Source organism: Macaca thibetana, chromosome 2 (assembly GCF_024542745.1).
Source record: "Macaca thibetana thibetana isolate TM-01 chromosome 2, ASM2454274v1, whole genome shotgun sequence".
In the NCBI taxonomy this organism is placed as follows: domain Eukaryota; kingdom Metazoa; phylum Chordata; class Mammalia; order Primates; family Cercopithecidae; genus Macaca; species Macaca thibetana.
Window position 1 is genome coordinate 172,586,803 of NC_065579.1, and position 25,079 is coordinate 172,611,881.

At 40.4% G+C, this 25,079-nt stretch overlaps 3 protein-coding genes across 14 annotated transcripts in view; 1 reads left to right on the top strand and 2 right to left on the bottom strand.

The window, feature by feature from the left end:
- The window catches only part of NXPE3 (neurexophilin and PC-esterase domain family member 3), a 46,427-nt gene extending 43,035 nt beyond the window's left edge, over positions 1-3,392 (bottom strand). For 3 of the 8 annotated variants that reach the window (XM_050778940.1, XM_050778947.1, XM_050778948.1), the window contains exons 1-2: positions 2,638-3,101; positions 278-458 (exon numbers count right to left, since the gene is read on the bottom strand). The gene's annotated coding sequence lies outside the window, so the exon portion shown is untranslated. Of the gene's footprint in view, positions 1-277; positions 459-2,637; positions 3,136-3,255 lie in introns of those variants that run through there. The other 5 variants (XM_050778946.1, XM_050778941.1, XM_050778944.1 and 2 more) reach the window with 5 other exon arrangements.
- Positions 1-25,079, top strand: part of RPL24 (ribosomal protein L24) — a 488,826-nt gene that overhangs the window by 402,453 nt on the left and 61,294 nt on the right. The window lies entirely within an intron of this gene.
- Positions 12,945-25,079, bottom strand: part of CEP97 (centrosomal protein 97) — a 37,282-nt gene continuing 25,147 nt past the window's right edge. For all 3 annotated transcript variants that reach the window (XM_050778933.1, XM_050778931.1, XM_050778934.1), the window contains exons 10-11: positions 21,257-21,332; positions 12,945-18,974 (exon numbers count right to left, since the gene is read on the bottom strand). In XM_050778933.1, coding sequence (XP_050634890.1) covers positions 18,270-18,974; positions 21,257-21,332 — 781 coding nt within the window. In that variant the 3' untranslated portion in view covers positions 12,945-18,269. The remainder of the gene's footprint in view (positions 18,975-21,256; positions 21,333-25,079) is intronic.

Below are 25,079 nucleotides of genomic sequence, written 5' to 3' on the forward strand. Positions count from 1 at the left end.
ATCATATCTGTGAAATCAATTCAACTTAAACTGAAAGATTTCTAAGTAAAAGAAGAAACCTAATTCACGGCATGAGGTGACTGTAGTGTAAACAACAAACTATAACAAGTTTCTGGTATTTTCCTACAAACATAAAACCTACGCATTATAACAAAAAAGCTATTTGCAAGGAGCCTTAAAATCAAGTAAGAACAACAGTGTTGGCAGGGAATGATTCTAGAAAAAAGTTCCTCAGATTAACCAAAAAAATAAAAATATATAATTCAATGTAATTTACCTCTTTTGGAAATTTTCCAAGAAGAGATGTTTACTGGAACTAGAAATTAGAAGTTACATCTAACATTCCTTCCAGCATGAAATCCTGAACTCAGTCAATTTTGATCAGAGGTCCTTATTTTTTTCATGCCACATTTGAAGCACACATCAATGTTTTTTTCATTTTTATACAATTCTTCTTGCTGCAACAAAAATATGTATATGATATAAAGGTTAAAGATACTGAAAATGAAGTAAAGAAAAACATTAGAAATTAAGAGTTCAATTTTACAGGCAGAGAGTTATACATGATACAGTGGGAGGAGTGGGCATAGGAACGTTTCCTTTTCCTTACTAATAAAAAATAGTAATTGTCTATTTAAATACATTAACTTCAACCTGGTAAATCACTCTCAGACCTTGGCAGAAGGTCAAAACTTTATAAATAGCAATATAAGTGAAAAAATATAAACCAAAGATAAAAGCTCCAAATGTTATTTTTCTTAAAAACTATTATAATTTTGTAGTTCAATGATCCAATGATTTTGTTTTCCCCTACAGAAAAAAAGGGGTATCTGTACAGATCTAAAAGTTATTATTCAAGGAATCTAAACTTGAGTGATCCTGTTTTCAAATGTCAGACCACCACTTACTCATGCTTTATTTTTATTAATACGTGCAAAGGACAAGCAAAAAGTTAAATGCATGCTCTGCCTTACATGTGGAACCCAGAATTTGTTGGAAGTGTTCCGCCAAGTTTTTATTAAGCCTACTTCCATATTCAGGACTCATAGTGGCCAATCTAACTTCTTTAAGACCTGTAACAACAACTCCAGACTGCCATTAGGATTCCTACCCCCATCTCACAAGAGAATTACAAAGTAGTCACTTACATCATTTGGAATTACAATTGTCAGTAACACAAATGAAATTCCTGAGTTCAATACTAAACAAAGAAAATGAGATAGCAACCCTGTCCTCTGGGGAGCTAATGTTCTCAGGCAACCATTTCACAAAGATAATATATTAGAGGACAACTGCATAGAAACTGTCCAGTTTCTGAGGCAGTCCCTATCCTAAATACTCTGACCTGTTAGCCACATAAATGTAATTGTACTAGTCACAGCAAGTCTCTGGAACTTTAATTCAGAATATATATTTCAGAAGAATAGTAAGAGACAAAAGCACAGATTTACATGGAAAGTATCTACACTTAACTGCTTATATTTCAAACTTTGCAAAGAGTCGCTGTATTTCATAGGATGCTGAGTAAGACCATGAAACAGGGCAGGATCTAAAGAATGAAGAACTGGAGACCCATCCAGGACCCCAACAATGACAGGTTAACCAAATAGGGTCAATCCTTGAAAAAAGATGAAGCAGGGGCACTAGTCTGCAGGACTTGTTTCCACAGATTCCATTCCTCCTTCATGTCCCCCAGCCTCACATGCCCAAAGTGCTGACTCATCTGGACTTTCCCTTGCCCTTCTTCCAAAGCAGGGCCCCATGTATTCATGGAGGTTACATGGCAGGTGGAGAAGTAATAAAATCAGTTATGTAAGTCACATCGTACTAAGTGCTATTTTTAAAATATTGAACACATTGATAGGTTGTGGTCCTCAACCCTGCATGAACATTAATCATCATCGTGGAAGCTTTTTAAAATACAAATAACTGGGCCCCACTCAACCAATTAAATCAGAATCTGTGGGAATAGGCCCAAGAAGCAGCTTTTTTTAAAAAGGTCCCTAGATGATTACAACGTACAGCCAAGTGGGAGAACCACTAGCATAGAGTGGCCAGGGGCTGTTATTCGTTTCAGTTGGTAAAAGGATGGCCTTTTCAAAATGATGTTTGAATTGTAACTTAAATTGTCGGGGCAGGACAACCCAATTCCTGGGCAATGGGGACAGCTATCCCCACTTCAGTGATTTATCCCTTCGTTTCCTTTCTCAGTAACAAATAACAGCACTCTACCAGCCCCAAAGAGATTGTGAGGATAACAGACATGGGGAAAAAAAAACAAAACTAAACAAAGTCAAAGAAAAGCTGAACCCAAACACTACAGAGAAATGGTATGCTGCTGCCTCCACTCAGACAATTATCAGGGTCTGGGAGTCCTGCCAGTTTCAAATATACCCTGATGTTCCAAATGATAATTAACCACAGTGAGGAGGGGGGAGGCCCACCAGAGCAGTGTGATTCTTTATTTTTGGGAAAAGTGGCAACAATCCCCCTTTAACGTAAATCATGAAAAGCAAATAAAATTTACTATTTTGCACAAATGTTGCATAAATCCTGCCTCGGAACCCCTCTTATCACCACCCTAGTGGCCTTCGATCCGGCAGAAATGGGCAACAGGCCAGGGTCTCCATATCACACCTTGTAAAGTTACACTCGTTTCTCCCCATACGACCTGAATCTGATGTCCCCAAACGGCAGCTCAGTAAGGCCAGAACAGTCCACCGTGTGACAGCAGCGCCAGCCAAGAGGCAGCCGGTGCCCAGAGCAGCGATGAGCCGAGAGACATGAGATGGGCAGGGAGACGTCGCCAAGTGCTCCGCACCGGGTTAGTGAAGCTGCCTGGGGGACAGAAGTCCTTCGCTGAGGCGTGGAGGTCCGAACTGCACCCAGCTGTGCCGTTGCCGCAAGCCGAGGAAACTGAGGATGGAGATGCTCGCTCTCGGCCCCGCCCCGCCCCGCCCCGCCCCGCCCCGCCGGTACTAGCCTCGGCTCCTGCTTCTCAGCTGCGACGCTTTGGCAACCCAGGGCTCCAACTCTGCCTACGCCATCGACCTGGACCTCCCCTCCGTGGGCCCTGCGCCCCTAGCCACGACCCCAGGGGCTGCACGCCTCAGGACGGGGCTGGGGACTCGGGAGCAGATGCGCGCGGAGGGAGGGGCTTCGCAGTCAAAGAGAGCTAAATGAGCCGGGCAATGGGTCGCTCCGCCCGCAGCGGCCCCTCCCGACGTCCACACGCAGACCACATCCCGCACTCACCTCCGGGACCCGCCCGCCCTTCGCTCTCCGGGGGCCAGGGATCCTGACGCCCCGGCCGGTCGCCGCTGCGCCAGGCCGCTAGCCCCCCGCTTCCTCACCCGGCGACGTCTCCTCACCTCCGACCCCCGGCTACGATTGGTGGAGCTTCGGTGGGGGCGGGCCGAAGGCGTTGACTGACAGCAGCACGCGCCGGGCGGAACCCACAGGCCTGGAAGCGAAGTTGGCACTCTGGCGCTCCACGCCGCGGAGCTCCCGCTTGCGACGCGACACTGCAGCTGTCTCCCCGCGGCCCGAGGTCTCGCCCCTCTCGCGACCCAACTCCTCGTGACCTTGGGACATCAGAGTTTCCTGGGAGCATCCACCTACCTCAAGGCTTTTCGCTTGTCAGCCAAAGTGCCTACAACCGCAGTTGACTCTAGTGGGGCAGCCTTTCCTGTGCAGTGATGGAATTTATTGTGCCCTCAACCGGAGAAATGCGATTTGCCAAGTATGAGCACGGATATAGCGGATCCTTGAATCTTTTCCTTGCTTTGAAATTAGTCAGCAACTTCTATTCCGTAAAACAGCCCGTTCCTTTTACTCTCACTGTACATGATGTCGGTGTCTTGGCAAAGCATACTTTCCTCACCCCCCACCATCCCAAATTCTGGGTTATCCTATTTTGAACATTTTTCTAACTGGTGAAATGTCGGTGGCAGTTATGTGAACTTCAGGAACTGAGAGGAGTCCTGAGAAGACACTTGTTCAAGAAACCAGAAGGGATTGCGGTCTGCACCGTGTTTTTCTGTGCTCGGAGCACAGTGGGGTTAACACAGGTCCCAAAAGCAGGCCTGCCCCCGGACTATTATCCCAAAGTTTAAGAAAAACAATTAATATACATGACAACTAAGTATTTTTCCTTTTCTTGACCATGATGGACTCTGCGTGCTCATTCAGGTGCTTTCATGGCAGGCCTGCATCGTGGACAACCAGATCCATGAATGGGATCAAAGGAAGTTCTGCTACAGGGTGGAAGATCTCTTCTGTAGTAATGATCCTTCTTCCTCGAGGAAATACAGCACTCTGGTACCTTTTGAGAACATAAAAGGTAGCTTCCTTCCGCTATCAAAGAAGAGCCGCATATACTAGACCTCTGCTCTGGTTATGCTTTATCTCCCAGTAGGATCCCCCACCTCATGTACAGTTTGGCTGTCTTACAAGGGGTAAAATACTTAGGACAAGATGACTTCTAGGTTATGGTTTTGGACCTCATTGACCCCATTCTCCCCCAAGCACTCATAACCCTGAGGCATTTGAGTGATCTTACCTATATTTACCTATATTTTACAGTCATAACCACAAATAAGAGCAGCCCGACCAGAAAAGCCCATCCATCACTACCAGTTTCTTAAAAGATTTCTCACTGCAAAGTTCCCACACTCCCACCTCAGCACATTCAGTGAAGAATACTGTCACGCACAGAGTATGCACTTTGGATCCTAGCCTACCTGGATCTGGACCACAGCTTTGTTTCTTACTAGTAGTGCCATCCTAGGCAAATTACTTAACTTCTCTGCATTCATTTCCTCTCCTGTAAATTGGGGGCAACACCACTGAATGTTCATTTTTGATCATCTCACAGCCCGTCGTGGTGGTTCACACCTGTAATCCCAGCACTTTGGGAGGCCGAGGTGAAACAGGAATTAAAAGAAATTAAAGAATGTGTAAGTGAAAACTCAGTTGTATGTAAGAAAACCCAATTCCCCCTGAGAAAGAGAGAGAGATAGAGTCCTTTAAAAATTCACCGCCTGTTTTTCTGTGGCTAGTGAGCCTTATCTCTCCCTTTCCCAGGCATTGTGAAGAGACTGCATCTCTAGCTGTGCAGCTGCAAGGTCTCTAGGCAGATAAACTCAAGTCATAAAACACGTTGTTCCTTGAAAAGTAAGAAATGATGTAATGCATGTCTCAATGGAATAACTGTCTTTGTGTCTCGCTTCTGTAATATGCTTCCCCCTGCACAAATCTCCCCCCAACCCACAAAATGCTTAAAAGGTAACCAGAGTCTTTGTTCGGGGCTCAGTCTTTTCGGCTGTTAATCTGACTGAGCCGGTGCACTTAAATAATAAATAATAAGTTTCCTCCTCAACCCCTCAGTCTCTCTGATTCCTAAATTGTCCTGCTGCAGAGGCAGGCAGATGGCATGAGCTTAGGAGTTTGAGATCAGCCTGAGCAACATAGTGAGACCCCATCTCTACAAAAAATATAAAAATTAACCAGGGCCAGGCACAGTGGCTCATGCCTGTTATCCCAGCACTTTGGGAGGCCAAGGTGGGAGGATCACCTGAGGTCAGGAGTTTAAGACCAGCCTGGCCAACATGATGAAACCCCGTCTCTACTAAAAATACAAAAATTGGCTGGGTGTGGTGGCACACACCTGCAATCCCAGCTATTCAGGAAGCTGAGGCAAGAAAATCACTGGAACCCAGGAGCTGAGATCACGCCACTGCACTCCAGCCTGGGCAAGACTCCATCTCAAAAAGAAAAAAAATTTACCAGGTGTGGTGGTGTATACTTGTAGTCCCAGCTACTCAGGAGGCTGAGGTGGAAGGATAGCTTGAGCCTGGGAGGTTGAGGCTGTAGTAAGCTGTGATAGTGCCACTGTACCAGCCTGGGTGACAGAGCGAGGCCCTGTCTCAAAAAAAAAAAAAAAAGTTTATATGATTATATGAAACCAAAGGAACTGGTCATTTCTGTCCCATCTGCAAAAGTGGTTTAGACACTAGTGTTTATTAATGCTAAACTTGATTAAGCAAAACAAAGCATAGATCTAAGCAAAACAAAGAATAGATCTTAAGAGTAGACAAAAGCGGCCGGGCACGGTGGCTCTAGCCTGTAATCCCAGCACTTTGGGAGGCCGAGACGGGCGGATCACGAGGTCAGGAGATCGAGACCATCCTGGCTACCCGGTGAAACCCCGTCTCTACTAAAAAATTCAAAAAACTAGCCGGGAGAGGTGGCGGGCCCCTGTAGTCCCAGCTACTTGGGAGGCTGAGGCAGGAGAATGGTGTGAACCCGGGAGGCGGAGCTTGCAGTGAGCTGAGATCTGGCCACTGCACTCCAGCCTGGGCGACAGAGTGAGACTCCGTCTCAAAAAAAAAAAAAAAAAAAAAAGAGTAGACAAAAGCAAATAAACCTGTCTCTGATGGCAGAAGCTTGAGGCACAAGCACATTAAGTATTTTTATATTTCTTAACCACAGTGGACTCTGCATCCATTCAGATATTTTCACGAAGGCCTACATGCATACTCCTGAGCCCAAGTCAGTTCCTCACTCAGTTCCTTTGCTTCCCCGCTTTGAATAAGTCACTGAAATTTGGGCCCCAAGGCCATCTACCTACTGAAAATTAAGTGATCACTGTCACATTAGGTACCAACCACTCTGTTCCAAAACACCATGAACAGTTGGAGGAGGCTGCCAAGGGTAAGAGACTAAAATGGAGAGAGGTAGTGGTCACTATTGTGTTGGTCCATGCTCTCAAATTAATGGACATATTTTCCTTTTAAAAGTCATAATTGGCTAGGTGCGGTGCTCACGCCTGTCATCCCAACACTTTGGGAGGCTGAGGCAGGTGGGTCTCCAGAGGTCAGGAGTTTGTGACCAGCCTGGCCAGCATGGTGAAACCCTGTCTCTACTAAAAATAAAAACAAATTAGCCAGGCATAGTGGCAGACGCCTGTAATCCCAGCTACTCGGGAGGCTGAGGCAGGAGAATTGCTTGAACTCAGGTGATGGAGGTTGCAGTGAGCCGAGATCATGCCATTGCACTCCAGCCTGGGCAACAAGAGCAAAACTCTGTCTCAAAAAAAAAAAAAAAGAAAGAAAGAAGTTGTAATTAATGATGGCTAAACTCACACACAGTTTAGGGAAAAATGAGATCGATTTTTTTCCTCCATTCTTGATTTCTCCAGTTCAGTAGTCCCCAGATCAAATTTCACTGATAATTGAAATAACATCAGTAGCTTTTTTTTTTTTTGAGATGGAGTCTCACTCTGTTGCTCAGGCTGGAGTGCGGTGGCACAATCTCGGCTCACTACAACCTCCGCCTCCCGGGTTCAAGTGATTCTTCTGCCTCAGCCTTGACAGTAGCTAAGATAACAGGCGTGTGCCACAACGCTCAGCTAATTTTTTTAATTTTTAGTAGAGATGGGGTTTTTTACCATGTTGGCCAGGTTGGTCTTGAACTCCTGGCCTCAAGTGATCCACCTGCCTCGGCCTCTCAAAGTGCTGAGATTACACATGTGAGCACTTTGGGAGGCTGAGGCAGGTGGATCATGAGGTCAGGAGTTCGAGAGCAGCCTGGCCAATATGGTAAAACCCCGTATCTACTAAAAATACAAAAATTAGTAAGGCGTAGTGGCACACACCTGTAGTCCCAGCTACTTGGGAGGCTGAGGCAGGAGAATCACTTGAACCTAGGAGGTGGAGGTTGCAGTGAGCCCAGATTGCGCCACCGCACTCCAGCCTGGGAGAAAGAGTGAGACTCTGTCTCAAAAAAAAAAAAAAAAAAAAAAGAATATTGATCAGGCATTTTGTAGACTATCCTTCAACTTGGATTTGCCTGGTGTTTGTTTACTCATGGTTAGACTTGGGGGAAGAATACCAGAATGAAATGTCTTCACTGCATCAGATTAAGGAACATGCAACATGATTTCTCACTGGTGATGTTAACCTTGATCATTTGATTGAGATGTTATATGCTATGTTTCTCTGCAATAGAGTGGCTAATTTTCTTTTTCCATACTCCATCTGTTAGTAGCAAGTCACTAAGTCCAGCTCACACTCAGGAGAGGGAAATTAAGTTTTATCTTATGAAGGAAGGAGTATCAAAGAACTTTTGGGTACATGTTTAAACCATCATAATAATCAATGTGTATTTAAGGGAAGATACTTTGAAGCTACACAAATATTCTATCTCTTCTTATAGTTTTGCCCACTAATTTTGACATTCATCGTGGGTTTCTGTTGTAGCAATTATTATAGTGGTTTTCCAATGGTGATTTTCCTATTCCCTTCATTCTTTCTGTGTGTGTTATTTGGAAGTCTTCTGTAAGAGTTGTCCTTCTGTACCCTCTCTGAAAGGACTAAAAAACTAGGACAAAAAATGAAAGGGTTGCCGCTTCTTCTTCAGCTATTTATTTGTTCAATAGTTTATTTACATCAGGGTGCACTCATGGATGTTTATTTTATTCCTTGATTTATAATCTGTTATTTTGCTGCTCAAATTGTTCCAGCTTTTGCCATTGGGACCTCTTTCAGGTTGGTTCATGTGTCTTTTTTACATGCTTGATCATTTGTTTGCTTATCACTTCCTTACTTTCTGGCACTTAAGATGTTCTGGGATCATTTTTTTTTCTTTGCCTCACCCCTGGAATCAACTATTTCTCCAAAGAGCCTTGTTCCCTTTTATTGAAGAATGGTAGAGACCAAGACATGGGTGCTAGACGTGCTTGTTGCTACTGAAGGATCATTCTTTCTAGGCCTGTACAGAGCTAAAAATGTATGTGTGTATACTAACCCATGTGTAAACATATACACTGTATCTTTATACTTATATAAACATATATATACACATTTATATTTATATAGACATATATGTCTATATTTACTTCCATAACTACCTGTGTAGACATGAGTTCATACTGACATCTCCAACTCCAATCCAGCACCACAGGGTTCATTCCTGCATTTCTCCTTTGCATATTTGTAATTTCTTTTTCTTTTTCTAACAGTGAGATACCTGGCCATCATTATCTATATTTACTTATTTGTGCAAGCCTAGTATAGATGGCAGTTACAGAATAGACAACCTGTACCCCTGTAAGAAACATTTACCAACCAGAGTACAGTGTTCCTATACAGTTCTTTTTGTCTCTAGCTCAGTGACGTTATGTCATAAATTTGTAATACAGTTGGTGTCATTTGTCATAGTCCACATTCCATTCTGAGATCCCCTTGACATCCTCGGTAGAGATTTATTTTTTGGAAAAACTCGAAAAAAGTTCAGACTTTGTAATGTATTGTTCCGTGGGTTTTGACAAGTCTGTAGACATACATATTCATCATCACAGCACCACACACAAAAGTTTCACCCCAAAACTTCCCACATGCAAGCCCTTTAGCGTCAATCTCTTCCCCAATCTCTAACAACCACTTATCTATTTTTTCTCCCTATAGTGTTGCTTTTTCCAGAATTTCATATAAATAGGATCACACAATATGTACTCCCCAGATTATGATTACCAGAAAGTTTGGGAACCAACACTCTTGCTAATTCAGATACTATCTGATGAAGTACCAACATCCACTTCATCACCAAACTGAGAATCAGCTTCAATTGTTTGAGGGGCAAAAAGGTTTTCTTTTCTTTCAAAGAAAGATGAAACAATACAAGAAAAGCTTTGCTGTCCTACTCCCTCTCCAGAATATGGACTTCCACTTCCACCAATTCGAGTTGTATTTGTTTCTAAACCAGTTTATTCCAGTTATAATGTGATTATAATCATATAATCTAAGTACTTATTATGTGAACCTTTGAAATCTAGTGTAAAAAGAAAAAATATTCAAGGAAAACAAAGTTGAGTGTTTCGGAAATACTCAAAAGTGAATTGCTTAAAAAAGTAAAAAAACTGCAATTGAGTTAGGTACAGGCAAGAAATGTGTCAAAAATCAGATGGAGAAATTATAAAAACCTAGAAACATTCTGCATTCCGATGGCTTTATACATGTTTTTAAATTCTTACTCTATTTTAAAGAAACTAAAAATGGAAATTGTGCATTATAGGTAAAAGTTAGACATAGAACTACAGAGCATCTATACTCAAAGAAAACAACATTAGAAAAAAACAAAGGACTCAAACACTACCAGATTTCAAGACTTAGTATAAAGCTATAGTAATGAAGACAACGTAGTATTGAAATATAGACAAATAAATCACTGGAACAGAAGACAATCCAGAAATGGATTCATACATATATGGCCAGTTGATTTTTTGCAAAGGTGACAAGGCAGTTAAATGGGGAAAGGACAATCTTTTTCAACAAATGATGCTGGATACCTGGATAATAATATGTAAAAAATAAAGAAATCATAAACTTTATCTCGTACCATATAAAAATTTAACATGAAGTGGATCATAGGTTTCAGTTTAAGAGCTAGAACTATAAAACCTCTAGAAAAAAACTTAGAATATCTTTTTGACCTTGGGTATGGCAAAGATTTCTTGAACACAACACCAAAAGCACAAACTATCTTTAAAAATCAACATATTAGACTTCGTCAAAATCTTAACCCTTTCCTCTTCAAAAACCATGACCATGAACATGAAAAGGCAACCCACAGACTGAGACAAAATATTTTATATTTGTTCAAGGACTTGTGCCTAGACTATATAAATCTTTTTTTTTTTTTTTTTTTTTCCTGAGACCAAGTCTCACTCCGTCCTCTGTCGCCCAGGCTGGAATGCAATGGCGTGATCTTGGCTCACTGCAACCTCCACCTTCTGGGTTCAAGCAATTCTCCTGTCTCAGCCTCCCAAGTAGCTGGGACTACAGGCACATGACACCACACCTGGCTAACTTTTTGTATTTTTAGTAGAGACAGGGTTTCACAGTGTTAGCAAGGATGGTCTCGATCTCGTGATCCGTCCACCTTAGCCTCCCAAAGTGCTGGGATTATAAGCATGAGCCACCATGTCCGGCCTAAATAATTCTTACAACTCAAAATAAGGAAACAGACAACCCAATTTATTTTTTTTTTCATTTTTAGTTTTTTTTTTTTTAAGATGGAGTCTCACTCTGTTGCCCAGGCTGGAGTACAGTGCTGCGATCTCGGCTCCTTGCGACCTCCACCTCGCAGGTTCAGATGATTCTCCTGTCTCTGCCTCTAGAGTAGCTGGGATTACAGGTGCGCACCACCACACCCGGCTAATTTTTGTATTTTTAGTAGAGATGGGGTTTCACCATGTTGGCCAAGCTAGTCTCAAACTCCTGACCTCAAGTGGTCCGCCTGCCTCAGCCTCCCAAAGTGCTGGGATTACAGGTGTGATCCACTGCGCCTGACCCCGATTTTTTTGAAATGGGTAAATTTTTTGAATACTTCAAATTTAGGGACACTTAACCAAAGATATACACACAGCAAATAAATTAAAAGATCCTGCACATCATTAGTCATTAGGGAAATGTAAATTAAACCACACTGAAATACTACATGTATCCACTAGAATGGACAAAATTAAAAAGACTGACCATACCAAATGTTAGTGAGGATATAGAAAAACTGGAACCATCCTATACTGCTAGTGGGAATGCAAAATGCTACAACCACTTTGGAAAAAAAAACTGGTTTGGCAGTTTCTTCAAAAGTTAAGACATATACCTACTGTAAGATCCAATCATTCCACTCTTAGGTATTTACCCAAGATAAATGAAAACACATGTTCATACAACGACTTAGTCACAAATGCTCACACCAGCTTCAGTTCGAATAACCAAAATGTACAAATAACCCAAATGTCCATCAGCAGATTAATGGATAAACAAATTTTGGCAAATACAATGAAATACTACTCAGAAAGCAATCAGACGAATCTCAAATAATCATGCTGAGTAAAAGAAACTGGGTAAAATAGGACATGTCATGAAGGGGATGAGGAATCTCTTGGAGATAATAGATACGTTTACCATATTGATCGTTGTGATGGTATTATGGGCACAATGTGTCAAAATTTATCAAACTGTCCACTTTATTTTTTTTTTCACTTTTTTTTTTTTTTTTGAGATGGAGTCTCATTCTGTCACCCAGGCTGGAGTGCAGTGGTGCAATCTTGGTTCACTGCAACCTCCGCCTCCTGGGTTCAAGCGATTCTCCCACCTCAGCCTCCCGAGTCGCTGGGATTACAGGCACCCACCACCAATGCCTGGCTGATTTTTTTGTATTTTTAGTGAAGATGGGGTTTCGCCATTTTGGCAAGGCTGGTCTCGAACTCTTGATCTCAAGTAATCCACCCGCTTCAGCTTCCCAAAGTGCTGGGATTACAGGCATGAGCCACCAAGCCCAGCCAAATTGTCTACTTTAAATATGCAATTTTAAATATGCCTTAAGAATTTGAAAAAGGAAATAAAAATTAAAAATATTTATGTCTTTAAATGTCCACTTTAAATATGCCAATATTTCAATAAAAATATTTTAAAGTTTATGGTGTATAGATACATATATATCATATATATATAATCTTTTATGATTCCCTGCTGTAATTTTTTTATTCACCAACCAACTACAGGTTCCAATAGTGTCAAATGAGAGGGCTTCTACTCAGCTTAGCCCCCAACACTCACTATCTTCACTAGCCCCAGAAAATGTCATCTATGCTCGTTGAAGGATATCTGCTTTTCTCTGTCTAGAGAATTCTAGTGAGTATCTAGAGGTAATGAAATCTATACTGAATAAAACTAAATTAGCATTCCTTCCACTTCGTATCCATTTTCATAAGGCAAGAGCTGTTTTATTGTAAATTCACTTATATAATGAGAATCCTCTGGACATTGCTTAGTAGGGTTCTATTTGCAATTTATTCTGAACTTTATCCATTAATTACAAGCACAATGCATAACAATCATTACTACTAATCATCAAAATAAACAGATGAAGCACTCAAATGTATAAACCTTTTATTTAAAATTAGAGACTCAAATACAAATTAAATAAGTACAATATAAAATAGTAAGCCTTCATAAAACAGATCATAACCACTTTAAATCATTTACTATTTCTACAACAAAATTAAAGAGAAACCTAAATACAGTCCAAAATCAAATTATTTTTAAACTCTTATTGTCAACATTAAAATTATTACAAAACATTCAAAGAGATTTAATTAGAAGATGAACAAGGCCAGGTGCAGTGGCTCACGCCTGTAATCCCAGCACTTTGGGAGGCCAAGGTGGGTGGATCACGAGGTCAAGAGATTGAGACCATCCTGGCCAACATGCTGAAACCCCAACTCTACTAAAAATATAAAAATTAGCTGGGCATGGTGGCGTGTGCCTGTAGTCTTAGCTACTCGGGAGGATGAGGCAGGAGAATCACTTCAACCAGGAAGTGGAGATTGCAGTGAGCCGAGATCACGCCACTGCACTCCAGCCTGGCGACAGAGCAAGACTCTGTCTCAAAAAAAAAAAAAAAAAGGAAATGAACAAAACTACTAGAGTGATTCCTGCTATCCACTAAAATAAATAAGAATTAAAATTCAATGTGATTTCCATTCATCCACAGATAAAAAGCACCTCATTTTAAAAAGACAATTATCTATTTCTTTCCAAGGTTGTGAGGACTGCTTTGTTTATTTGACTTTTAATTTTAATATGGCACAACAAGCTTGATCAGTAAAAGCAATATTATTAAAAATGTTTAAAATGTTCCTTACAGACCCTTTCCGCTTCACTTCATGAATGAGGGTATCATATATGTAACATTTAAAACATTATGATGCAATAAATATCTTTTAAAGGTATGTGGCAAAATAAAAATACACTCTGGTTCGAGCTGGTGTTCGGAAAAAATAAAAATATACATTAAACAATGAAGCCTCGGCCGGGCACAGTGGCTCACACCTGTCATCTCAGCACTTTGGGAGGCGGAAGCAGGAGGATCACTTGACATCAGGAGTTCAAGACCAGCCTGGCCAACCTGGTGAAACCCCATCTCTACTAAAAATACAAAAAAATTAGCCGAGCCTTGTGGTTGCACACCTGTAATCCCAGCTATGCAGGAAGCTCAGGCAGGAGAATCACTTGTACCCAGGAAGTGGAGGTTGCAGTAAGCCGAGACCAGTCTGGGTGACAAGAGTGAAACTGCCTCAAAAACAAAAAAACAAACAAACAAACAACAACAAAAAAAAAAAAACAATGAAGTCTCTTCTTTCCTTTATGATGGGGAAATGATCTTATGCATTCTATTTTTCCTTTTTACTGTCTTAATTCTTGAGAAAAAACGTTTTATATTTTTATTATCAATGTTATAAATCTAATTCTAAGACTTTGCACAAAAAAAAATACCAAGGGAGATAGTATAGTATCTTAAGCTTGTATTTTCCTGAAATTATTGGTAAAAAGTAGAACTAGACTTAAGTAGATAACAGGAAAACACAGTATTATGGTGTTTGTATACAAAAAATAATCCAAATAAAAACACATGCTCAAGATGGCACCCACATTATTCCAGAATAAAGTTATTTACATATATACAATTATATGACTAAATAAATGAACATTTTCCTAAAACATGCATATTGTGAAGTCTTTTATAATTAAACTTTTAAAATCAAACTAAATTGCATATTATCAACTGTCATGATTAGAGCTTTCTGCACACCAGGAGAGTTGAAATTTTAACATCTGTTGTTCTACAAAACGGAAGATAAAATGTCATCAAACTCAGCATTTCTCTAGAAAATTTTATATCCCTCAGCAACCTGTCATACTGCCTGTCATCAAATAAATGGACTCTAAAATGTAATTATTCTTTTCAGAAAAAAATTTTTTTTGTAGAGAGGTGGGTCTTGCGATGTTGTCCAGGCTGGTCTTGAACTCCTGGTCTCAAGTGATCCTTCGGCCTCGGCCTCCCAAAGCACTGGGATTACAGTCGTCAACCACCACACCCAGTCTCTTTTCTAAAACATTAATTTCCACTATTGCTCTTTTGAAATCATTTTAATCAAGTCACGTTTCTTGAAGAAAATTCACTCAGGGTTCTGAAGGAATTAGTTATTTTCTACAAGCAACTCTGTCATGAGTGATAAGAGTTGTAGCTCTCTTAGAAGTTTTTTTCCCTCTTTCAAAGAGAATGAGAAATATGCAGAGATTTCCGTACTGACTCACTAAATGTAAAGATTAAGAGGACATAATAAAAGTTTGGACTACAGTAGCATATAGGTTTTCAGTTCATTTGCTACTAACTAGCTATAACTTAGACAAGTCATTTAACATGCTGTGCTTTAGTTTCATCTTTGAAACAAAGATATTCGAACAGAAATTCTTAAGCTTCCTTCCAACTCTTACACAGTATGATTCTGTGCTTCTGCAGGAATTCTTAATTGATAAACTGAGTCTTCCATAAATCAAGAGAACTGATGTGTACTAAAATAGCACAGCTGAACTAAACCTCTCCTTGTTAGGAAAAAAACACAAAGACCATGTTCAAAGCTCAACTTTCCAAACCTTACTAGACCCAGTCCCTCTTCAGCCAGACCAAAGAATAGCCCATAGGGTTAAAACCAAATATCTTAATTATATAAATTACTTTTAAAGTATAACGTAAACCCATTAAAATATATTAAGTCTATGCCAGTTTTCCTACATTCTAATTTACAATATTTTCATTTTATCTACATTCAAGATAATATGTACAGTTAAGGAAGGGGCTATTTAATATTCTTGCACTTCTAAACACTAGTAAAAGTTAAATAAGACACAGACGAAAAACAGAATATTGATAATTATCATATTCTGCCAAATTGTTAATGAAAGTATGCTGAGTACTCTTTATGGGCTAGAGAAACAAGGCAAAGGTAAAAAATGAAATCCTGCTAACAAGTGCTGATGATCAAATGAATTTAGTTATGTTACGCCATTACTTAAAAGAAGACAGGAGGGAGAGGATTTTAGTAGAAACCTATTTAGGTAATACTGAATCATGACATTCCAGCAGCTTCTATGAAAAACTAATGTATAAAGTAGTATTTTGGTACTAGTGCAGTGCAGATTGGTTTTTCTTTGTATAACTACGGACAGCAAGTGAGGCACTTAACTGTAAAATAGAAAAATAGGGTATATTTTAAAAGACATTCAAAATCATTCTGAAAAGATAATTAGCACTGTTGAAAAAAAGTTAGAAATTCCATTTTTATTTAACATGCATTCAATGTTACACGTTTCACTAAGGAAAATCCTTCTGAAGGTAAGATTATTGTTTTATTTATAAGAAACAGAAAATATTTCCTTTTCAAGGGATTCTGGATTTCTAAGAATAAAATCCAAGTCGTCTCAACCTGAGTGCTACGCATTTATAAACTGAGAAAAATACATCTTACCATACAGGAAAAATGTTATGACTATCAACAAATACCATGAGCTGGGAGCAGTGGCTCCTGCTTATAATCCCAGATACTCAGGAGGCTGAAGTGGGAGGATCACTTGGGCCAGGAGTTCGAGGTTATAGTGAACTATGATCATGGCACTGCACCAACAGAGCCAGACTCCATCTCTTTAAAAAACAACAACAACAAATGCCACATACCATGTAATCCTCAACTTTATCCTTGAAGGATCAGATGCTTTTATTTTATATAACTTCAAAGAAGGGCACCTAATGACTACAACAGAATAATTAATAGATATTTAGCACCTAAATTTAGAGAACACTTAAGTATTGCCATAGTTTTAAATAGCTGTATATCTGTACGTTGAGGGAAACCAAATACATATTGTTCAATGATATTATCCTTAATTACAAATGCATCGGCCGGGCGCGGTGGCTCAAGCCTGTAATCCCAGCACTCTGGGAGGCCGAGACGGGTGGATCACGAGGTCAGGAGATCGAGACCATCCTGGCTAACACGGTGAAACCCCGTCTCTACCAAAAAAGACAAAAAACTAGCCGGGTGAGGTGGCGTGCGCCTGTAGTCCCAGCTACTCGGGAGGCTGAGGCAGGAGAATGGCGGGAACCCGGGAGGCAGAGCTTGCAGTGAGCTGAGATCCGGCCACTGCACTCCAGCCTGGGCGACAGAGCGAGACTCCATCTCAAAAAAAAAAAAAAAAAAAAAAAAAAAAAAAAAAAAAATGCATCTACCTACAATATTCAAACACAAATCTTATTTCTCCCTTATTGCAGACATATATATCCCTTTTAAGAAGTAAAGGGAGGTTTATTATTTCTTCACCATCATTAAATTGTCTTCCAAATGTGGCACTTTTTCAGGTTAGACAAAAAGCAGTTCCTAAAAAGTCATTCATATTCGACCATTAGTATTACTTTAAATGTTCTTCTCTATGGGACAGAGGTCAAAATTGAAGTGAATGGCCGTAGACCTTCTGTTGAAATACATAATATAAGCAGGAACAGAGGAGATGAACATACATTAATTTCTGACAACATATTGGCACATAAATGCTTATCTATAGGGTGAAAAAGCACTTAACGAAAAGATAAATATTTGCCATGACAGTATTTCGAGTGGAGACTAGTGTTTCCTTTCTTCATATCTAAGTGAAATATTCTTATGTTGCATAAGTAAACTTGACTTTAATTCTGGATAGAACACTTTACTTCATATGTTAAAACTGATGCATGACATTAACTGAAGTTTTCCACGAGACAATTTAATCATTCCCATTGAGAAATCTTATAATCCTACCTTTTCTTAATTTACTTATAGAAAGGCTTTCCTTGACTCCAAAAGGAGGGGAAAAGGCTTTAAAAAAACATTTTACACCAGGGAGACTGGCAAATTTCAATAGTTCACAATCCTCATATTTCTCATTTATATTTGCTTTATCAAATTTCATTCCCTACTATATAATTAATTTTCTCAGACACAGAAGAGCCAAAATTCTCTTATTTATATATTTAAGGTATTTTTTTTCTATTTTCTTTAATATATGCTAGCTTATTTTTGAAAGTAAATGAGTACATGAAAGAAACAGGAACATTGTTGATGTAATTCAGTTAAGAAATAAAGTGCATATAGCTGTCAATATAAATAGTTTGGTACCTTACAGCTAAGTAAAAAGCTAACAAAATCAAAATGAAAACTCAGCTCAATATCTAGAATCTGAAAAATATGAGACATGAATACAAATTCTATATAAATAGTAACAAAATTAGGGGTAGGGAGTACTCCCCTCCAAAAAAAAAAAAAGGCAACTGAAAGTATTTTTAAGAAAAGTTAAGTGGGTATCTGCTTCCCAAAAGACCACAACATGCTACACAGTAACACCAACATGCAATAGCTGAAACGCAGAATCACATTCTGGCTGCTGCCCTTGAACTTCTGCATTTAATTTAGAATTCTCTTGTGTCTGGCTAATTTCACCTTGCAAAGGAGGAGATATGCCATGACTCTCATCTATAGAAGCACCGTCAGACAAGGTATCTAACTGTACTGGGAAACAAGCAATGTGAAGTTTACTATCTCTTGTCTCTCTATCAAAACTGGTCCTCTCATCAGCATCTTCCAGCTGTTGAACTGAAGTTAAATACTGTTCAAGCAGACTATTGTCCTGCTCATTATTTGAGCTTTCCTTATTCCATTCACCATGTTCCTCACTAACATCCCCTAAATCTGATTCTTTGCCATATCTCACTGTGTCAATGGAATTCCCCATTATGGAGCTTTCACTGCCTTCTGTGGAACTTTTCTCAAAATCCAACGAATCCTGCAAAGAATGAACTTGTTCTGTTAGAGAGGAATGAAAACCAGAGTCTGGAAAATCTGGTAATGATTTATCTTGAGGAGCTACATCAGAAGCAATGAACCAATCAGCATTTTGATCAGAAGAGGACTCCTGGCTTTGGGTAAATAATGGAGGTTTCGATGACACAAGAGTACTTGATATAGGAGGAACATCAGTATGCCAGGAACTTAGACGCTGGTCCACTGTCTGTTGCCAAACCTGTAGAGACCTTACCTATAAACCAGAGAATACAGTTGTATTATAAAATAAAAAGTGTCTTTTTTGTTTGTTTTTGAGACAGAGTCTCGCTCTGTCACCCAGGCTGGAGTGCAGTGGCACAATCACAGCTCACTGCAGCATCAACCTCCTGGGCTCAAGTGATCCTCCCACCCCACCTCTGCCTCCTAAGCAGCTAGGACTCCAGGTGCCCACCACCATGTCTGGCTATTTGTTTTCCTTTTTTTTTTTTTTTGAGATGGAGTTTCGCTCTTGTTACCCAGGCTGGAGTGCAATGGCGCAATATCGGCTCACTGCAACCTCCGCCTCTCAGGTTCGAGCAATTCTCCTGCCTCAGCTTCCCAAGTAGCTGGGATTACAGGTGCCCACCACCACACGTGGCTAATTTTCTATTTTTAGTAGAGACAGGGTTTCCCCATGTTGGTCAGGCTGGTCTCAAACTCCTGACCTCAGGTGGTCCACCCACCTCGGCTTCCCAGAGTGCTGGGATTATAGGCGTGAGCCACTGTGTCCATTCATCTGGCTAATTTAAAAAAATCTTTTTGTAGAGATGGGGTCTCACTTTGTTGCCCAGGATAGTCTTGAACTCCTGGGCTCAAGCAATCCTCCTGCCTTGGCCTCCCAAGTGCTGGGATTACGGGCACAAGCCACTGCACCCCACCTGTCTATTTTACAATTTTCCTTTGAGCTCTTTTCTCCAGCAGTCATGAAGTTGGCAAATGGTAGAATTGGAGCCAGAAACTGCTGACTCCCTTTATCTTTTCCATAGCATCCCAAGTCTAAAACCAGACTGGCACAAATGGTACATATCCCTAGTAACAAAAGGCCTTCACCAGGAGTGGGGATGGGCCAAAGCAATTCCCTTGCTTCTATTAGAAAAACAGCCAGAAGCACAACAGTACATGTCTAGCTGACTAAGGGGTCAATAATGCACAACAGTACATGTCTAGCTGACTAAGGGGTCAATAATGTATTCAAGATATAATGAGATCTATTCAATAAGACAAGTTAGAGCCCTTGATATAAGTAGATCCCTGTAAAATAAGTCTCATTTTAGATACCCAGGTAGAGATTAGAGTTTTTAAGTATTATCTAACAATACAGTATATGCAACTTTCTAAAATACCTAAAAATATACCAAATTATTGATAATATGACCTCTACATTTCTAAAGTATAACAAAAATTCCAAAATTTTACTGTAAAAACTGTGAACAGGAAAGCAATATGTACAGTTTTTAGTTTCCCTTTGATCCCCCTCCAAGGTAATTACTGACAGCAACTTGATGCATATCCTTCCATACTTTTTTCTAGGTAGTATTTTCAAATACACAGGGAAGCTGAGCACACTGGTCTGTGCCTGTAGTCCCAGCTGCTTGGGAAGCTGCAGCAGAAGGATCACTTGGGGAGTTCAAGGCTGTAATGCGCTAGTGCTGTTTTTTTTACTAAACAGTATTATTTTGGAGATCTTTCCATGTCGGTCAATACTATTACCTTATTCTTTTTAACTGTTCCATGGTATTCCACAGTATTATTACTCTATAATTTAACCATTCCTCTATTGTTGGTAACTACAAAACCTTACAAATCAATAATTATGTTTTCATTTTATAGGTCAAATCCTATTATAACAAATTTGGCCAGGTGATGTGGCTCACTTTAGGAGGCTGAGGAGGAACATTGCTTGAGCCCAGAAGTTTGAGACCAGCCTGGGCAATATAGCAAGACCCAATTTCTATAAAAGAGAAGAAATGAAAATTGTATTAAAATATTTTCAAGAAATTATCATCAAGAAGTATTTGATGTGATACAATGCTAGTAAAACCAACTGCCTAAATTATCCCTAAAATATGCTATTATAGGATTCAAATACTCTCCTATACAGTTATGTATACTTTTTAGGATGTGCATTTTGTAGCCATATACCATCTTAATCATCATTCATTCAAATATTCCCAAAAGACAGATCAACAGCTACATGAAACTTCAAATTGGGGATGCTGTATCTACTGGAAAGCTCTAACAGCCTTCAATTAAGCCACTTTCCTCCTGCTTTATACTATTTTATTTTTCTTGTCAAAACTGTCAGAATATTTTTCTTCAGATTAAATAAAATGCAACAAAATTCACTGTCCTAGTTCAGAGTTAGTGGCAAAGAACACAAGCCATACCCTTAACCTTGAACAAGAGTGCTTAATACACCTGAGTACTCTACGATTATCTCAATGAATATACAATTTTTATTTGATCACATATGAGGTAAGTCAGGAGGGAGTTTACCTGGTTCCAAAGGAATCTGAAAGCTTCTTCTTGTACAAATTTTTTAATACGTTCTTCATCTCTTTCTTTTCGTAATCTACAATAATTCAAAACACATTATTGACATAAGGAAGGGTGCTTTGACTCATACTTCCTGTTACAACTAATAAACACACGCATTGCAAAGAGATTAATAATCTAATAGTTGTCTTTCCCACTTTCAGAATATCTAAATTAAAACCTTATGTTATTTTTATTTTTTTAAACTCAGAATCAAAATGTAACAGTTTTATAAGTGACATTATAAACTTTAATTTTGAACTGTGACTCAAAGTAGAAGCCAAATTAGATATGACTGAAATACAGGTATTAGTTCTACAAAGTATTTCCAGTAATAAAATGTTAAATGGCTCTTTGTCTGGCTTCAGTTTCTCAGCCAAACAAACCGAAGCAACAGAGAGTGCAAAAAAGGAGTGGCTATCCAAAGCCTCCAAAACAATTAAGGGTCACACTTAAGTATTCATGATCGCAGCTTGAAACACCCTCTCCTAAAGACTAATCCCATCAAACTTCACTATTCTGTTTGCCCAAGTCTCTGACCTACTCCCTGCTAATAAGAGACCTCCCATCCATTATTCCTCATTCATTAAAGTCTTGGCTCTGGGCTCACTGCTGTTGTCTCCATACTCAGGCCTATCACCAACCTAAGACTCCTCCTTTAGTGATCCATTATCACCCAAACTGTCAACACCATTTTGTTCCACACCTCTGACCCAATTCTCCACTTTCTCTAGCCCCCCAAGCCTTTCTCCTGTGCCATCTAGGACTCCTGAATTATAATCAGCAAAATCCCTTATATACTGCATCTCTCTCTGAACTTTTCCTTGTCCAAAGCAGACCCACTTCTGAGAGCACTATAGCCCTCTGAAGTAGAAGCTATTTTTCCCTCTCACACATCAGGGTTGAAAGATTGCTTCTGACTGTTGTTTCCAAATGATTCTTCATCTCCCTCCTTTAACTCCTGCCATCCTGCTAAATTTCCCAAAATTATTTGTCAAGTACTGACCTCCCACCATCTGCTCCCGTTCACTGAAGTCTCAGCACCAGGCTTTCTCTTTGCCCCATACCTGTCATAATTTTTGGAGAACTCAACATTCACATGGATGCTCTAACAATAATGTTAGTCACCCATTCTCATAGTCTCATCCTAGACCAAATCATTTTGACTACACCACTTTCAGAAATGGTTCTAAGCACCCAACACCAACCACTACTTCCTATCTTCCCAGTTCACTTGCTATTGTACCCTACTGCAACAATCCTCCAGTCCAATGATCCTTCCCTCCTGCCTTCAGTTCCCTTTTACCTCATTTAAAATTCCAGCCAGGCTGGGCACAGTGGCTCACGCCTGTAATCCCAGCACTTTGGGAGGCCAAGGCACGCGGATCACCTGAGGTCAGGAATTTGAGACCAGCCTGGCCTACATAGTGAAACCCTATCTGTACTGAAAATGAAAAAAAAAAAAAAATTAGCTGGGCATGTGGTGGGTTCCTGTAATCCCACCTACTCGGGAGGCTGAGGCAGGAGGATTACTTGAACCCGGGAGGCAGAGGTTGCAATGAGCCGAGATCGCGCCATTGCACTCCAGCCTAGGTGACAAGAGCGAGACTCCATCTTAAAAAAAAAAAAAAAAAAAATTCCAGCCAGCAAGGTGACTCACACCTGTAATCCCAGAACTTTAGGAGGCTGAGGCAGGAGGATTGCTTGAGGCCAGGAGTTCAAGACCAGCCTGGGCAACACAGACTTCATTTCTTTAAAAAAAAAACATTTTTAATTAGCTGGGCATGGTGGTGCACGCCTATAGTCCCAGCTACTTGGGAGCCTGAAGTGGGAGAATCACTTGAACCCAGGAGTTCAAGGTTATAGAGAGCTATGATCATGCCTCTACACTCCAGCCTCAGCGACAGGGCAAGACCCTGTCTCAAAAAAATATAAAATCTAAGATCTACCGTTATTACTCCCTCTCAAATATCTTCAGCTCTCTTGCCCTTCCCCCGCTCTCTCTACAATATCACCTAGGAAAAAAATCATTCCTGGCTGAACCAAATTAACCACACCTGAATCAGAACAGAACAGCTAAGAATTGCCGATGAAAATCATACATCCTGACCTATTATTTTACACTTTTAAGCATTTTCTCACATCGTCCAGCAACCCTCCTCCATTTTCCTCATAAGGTCATCCTTAAGATGACTACCTCACACCTCATACTTCTTTCCTTACACCTCCTTCACCCCCTCCTCATTTTCAGGCGCTGACCACATCTTATACATTATTGAAAAAGCAGCAGCAGCAGACAGGACTTTTTCCCATCTCCCACCATCAAACCTACCACCTTACCTGCTCCTGCTCCCATCTGAGGCCACTTCCTCTAGTTCAACACTGCATTTCTTCCTCTCTTACCTTCTCAAGAACTGCAATCCTGGCCGGGTGTGGTGGCTCATGCCTGTAATCCCAGCAGTTTGGGAGGCCGAGGCGGGTGGATCACAAGGTCAGGAGATCAAAACCATCCTGGCTAACAGAGTGAAACCCCATCTCTACTAAAAATACACAAAATTAGCTGGGCGTGGTGGCAGGCGCCTGTAGTCCCAGCTACTCTTTGAAGGCTGAGGCAGGAGAATGGCCTGAACCTGGGAGGCGGAGCTTGCAGTGAGCCGAAATGGCGCCACTGCACTTCAGCCTAGGCAACAGAGCAGACTCTGTCTCAAAAAAAAAAAAAAAAAAAACTGCAATCCTGCTCTTCCTCTTTTTTTTTTTCTGCACCATCAGTTTTTCCCTCCTTATTTATTCATTCCATCAACACATGAACACACTCTGTATCTCTCATCTCCAAAAGAGAATGTTCCTTTAATCTAGATTTCTCCTCCAGATACCACTTAACTCTCTTTTTTCATGTTTTCCTCAAAACAACTCTTTCCAAGAATTGGCTACACTCATCCTTCAAACTCTTTACCTCTTATTCACTATTCAACCCATTCCAAAATGGCCTTCATCCCCCTACACCACTGAAACTGCTCTTGGGAAGGTCATTGTGCAGTAAAGAGTTAACTCAGCAGGACTGGGATGTTCAAACACTGTACATTGCAAAGATAAGAAGACTGGTCCTTGACTGACTCCTGGGAGATGATCTCCAAGCCCTTGGAATATCCTGACTGAAATAGAATATCTTTATACACCTGGGGTCTTGGTCCACATTAGGTAGTTTAGGCAATCAATGATTTCTAGTCAACATCTGTTGTGTTCACCTGGGGTCCTGAGCCACGGAGTTATCAGTGTGACCTCTAAGTGGCCTGAGGTCTAAATAGTTAAGATCAGTTACATGGGTACTCATTACCTATGTGATTGGCCCACAATAAAAACCCTGGACATCAAAGATGAGGTAACTTTTGCCAGTTGGCAATACTTCATATGTGTTATCATACATCATTGCTGAGAGAATTAAGCCCTGTCTGTACAACACTGGGAGAGAACAACTGGAAGCTTGCACCTCATCTCTCCTGGACTCTGCCCTAGGCACCTTTTTTCTTTACTGTTTCTAATCTGTATCCTTTTGCTGTAACGAACTATAATGACGAACAGAATAATATTTTCCCAAGTTCTGTGAGTCCTTTTAGCAAATCACCCAACCTGAGGATAGTCTGGAGAATCACCAATACAGTCACCAATAGTCTCCAACTGCCAAGTCTAATGCCTGTGTCCTCTCTATGGCACCTCCGATCTCTCCTGAAACAGTTTCTCCTGTTGAAGGTGGAACTCTCCTAGTTTTCCTACCACTCTGGCTGCC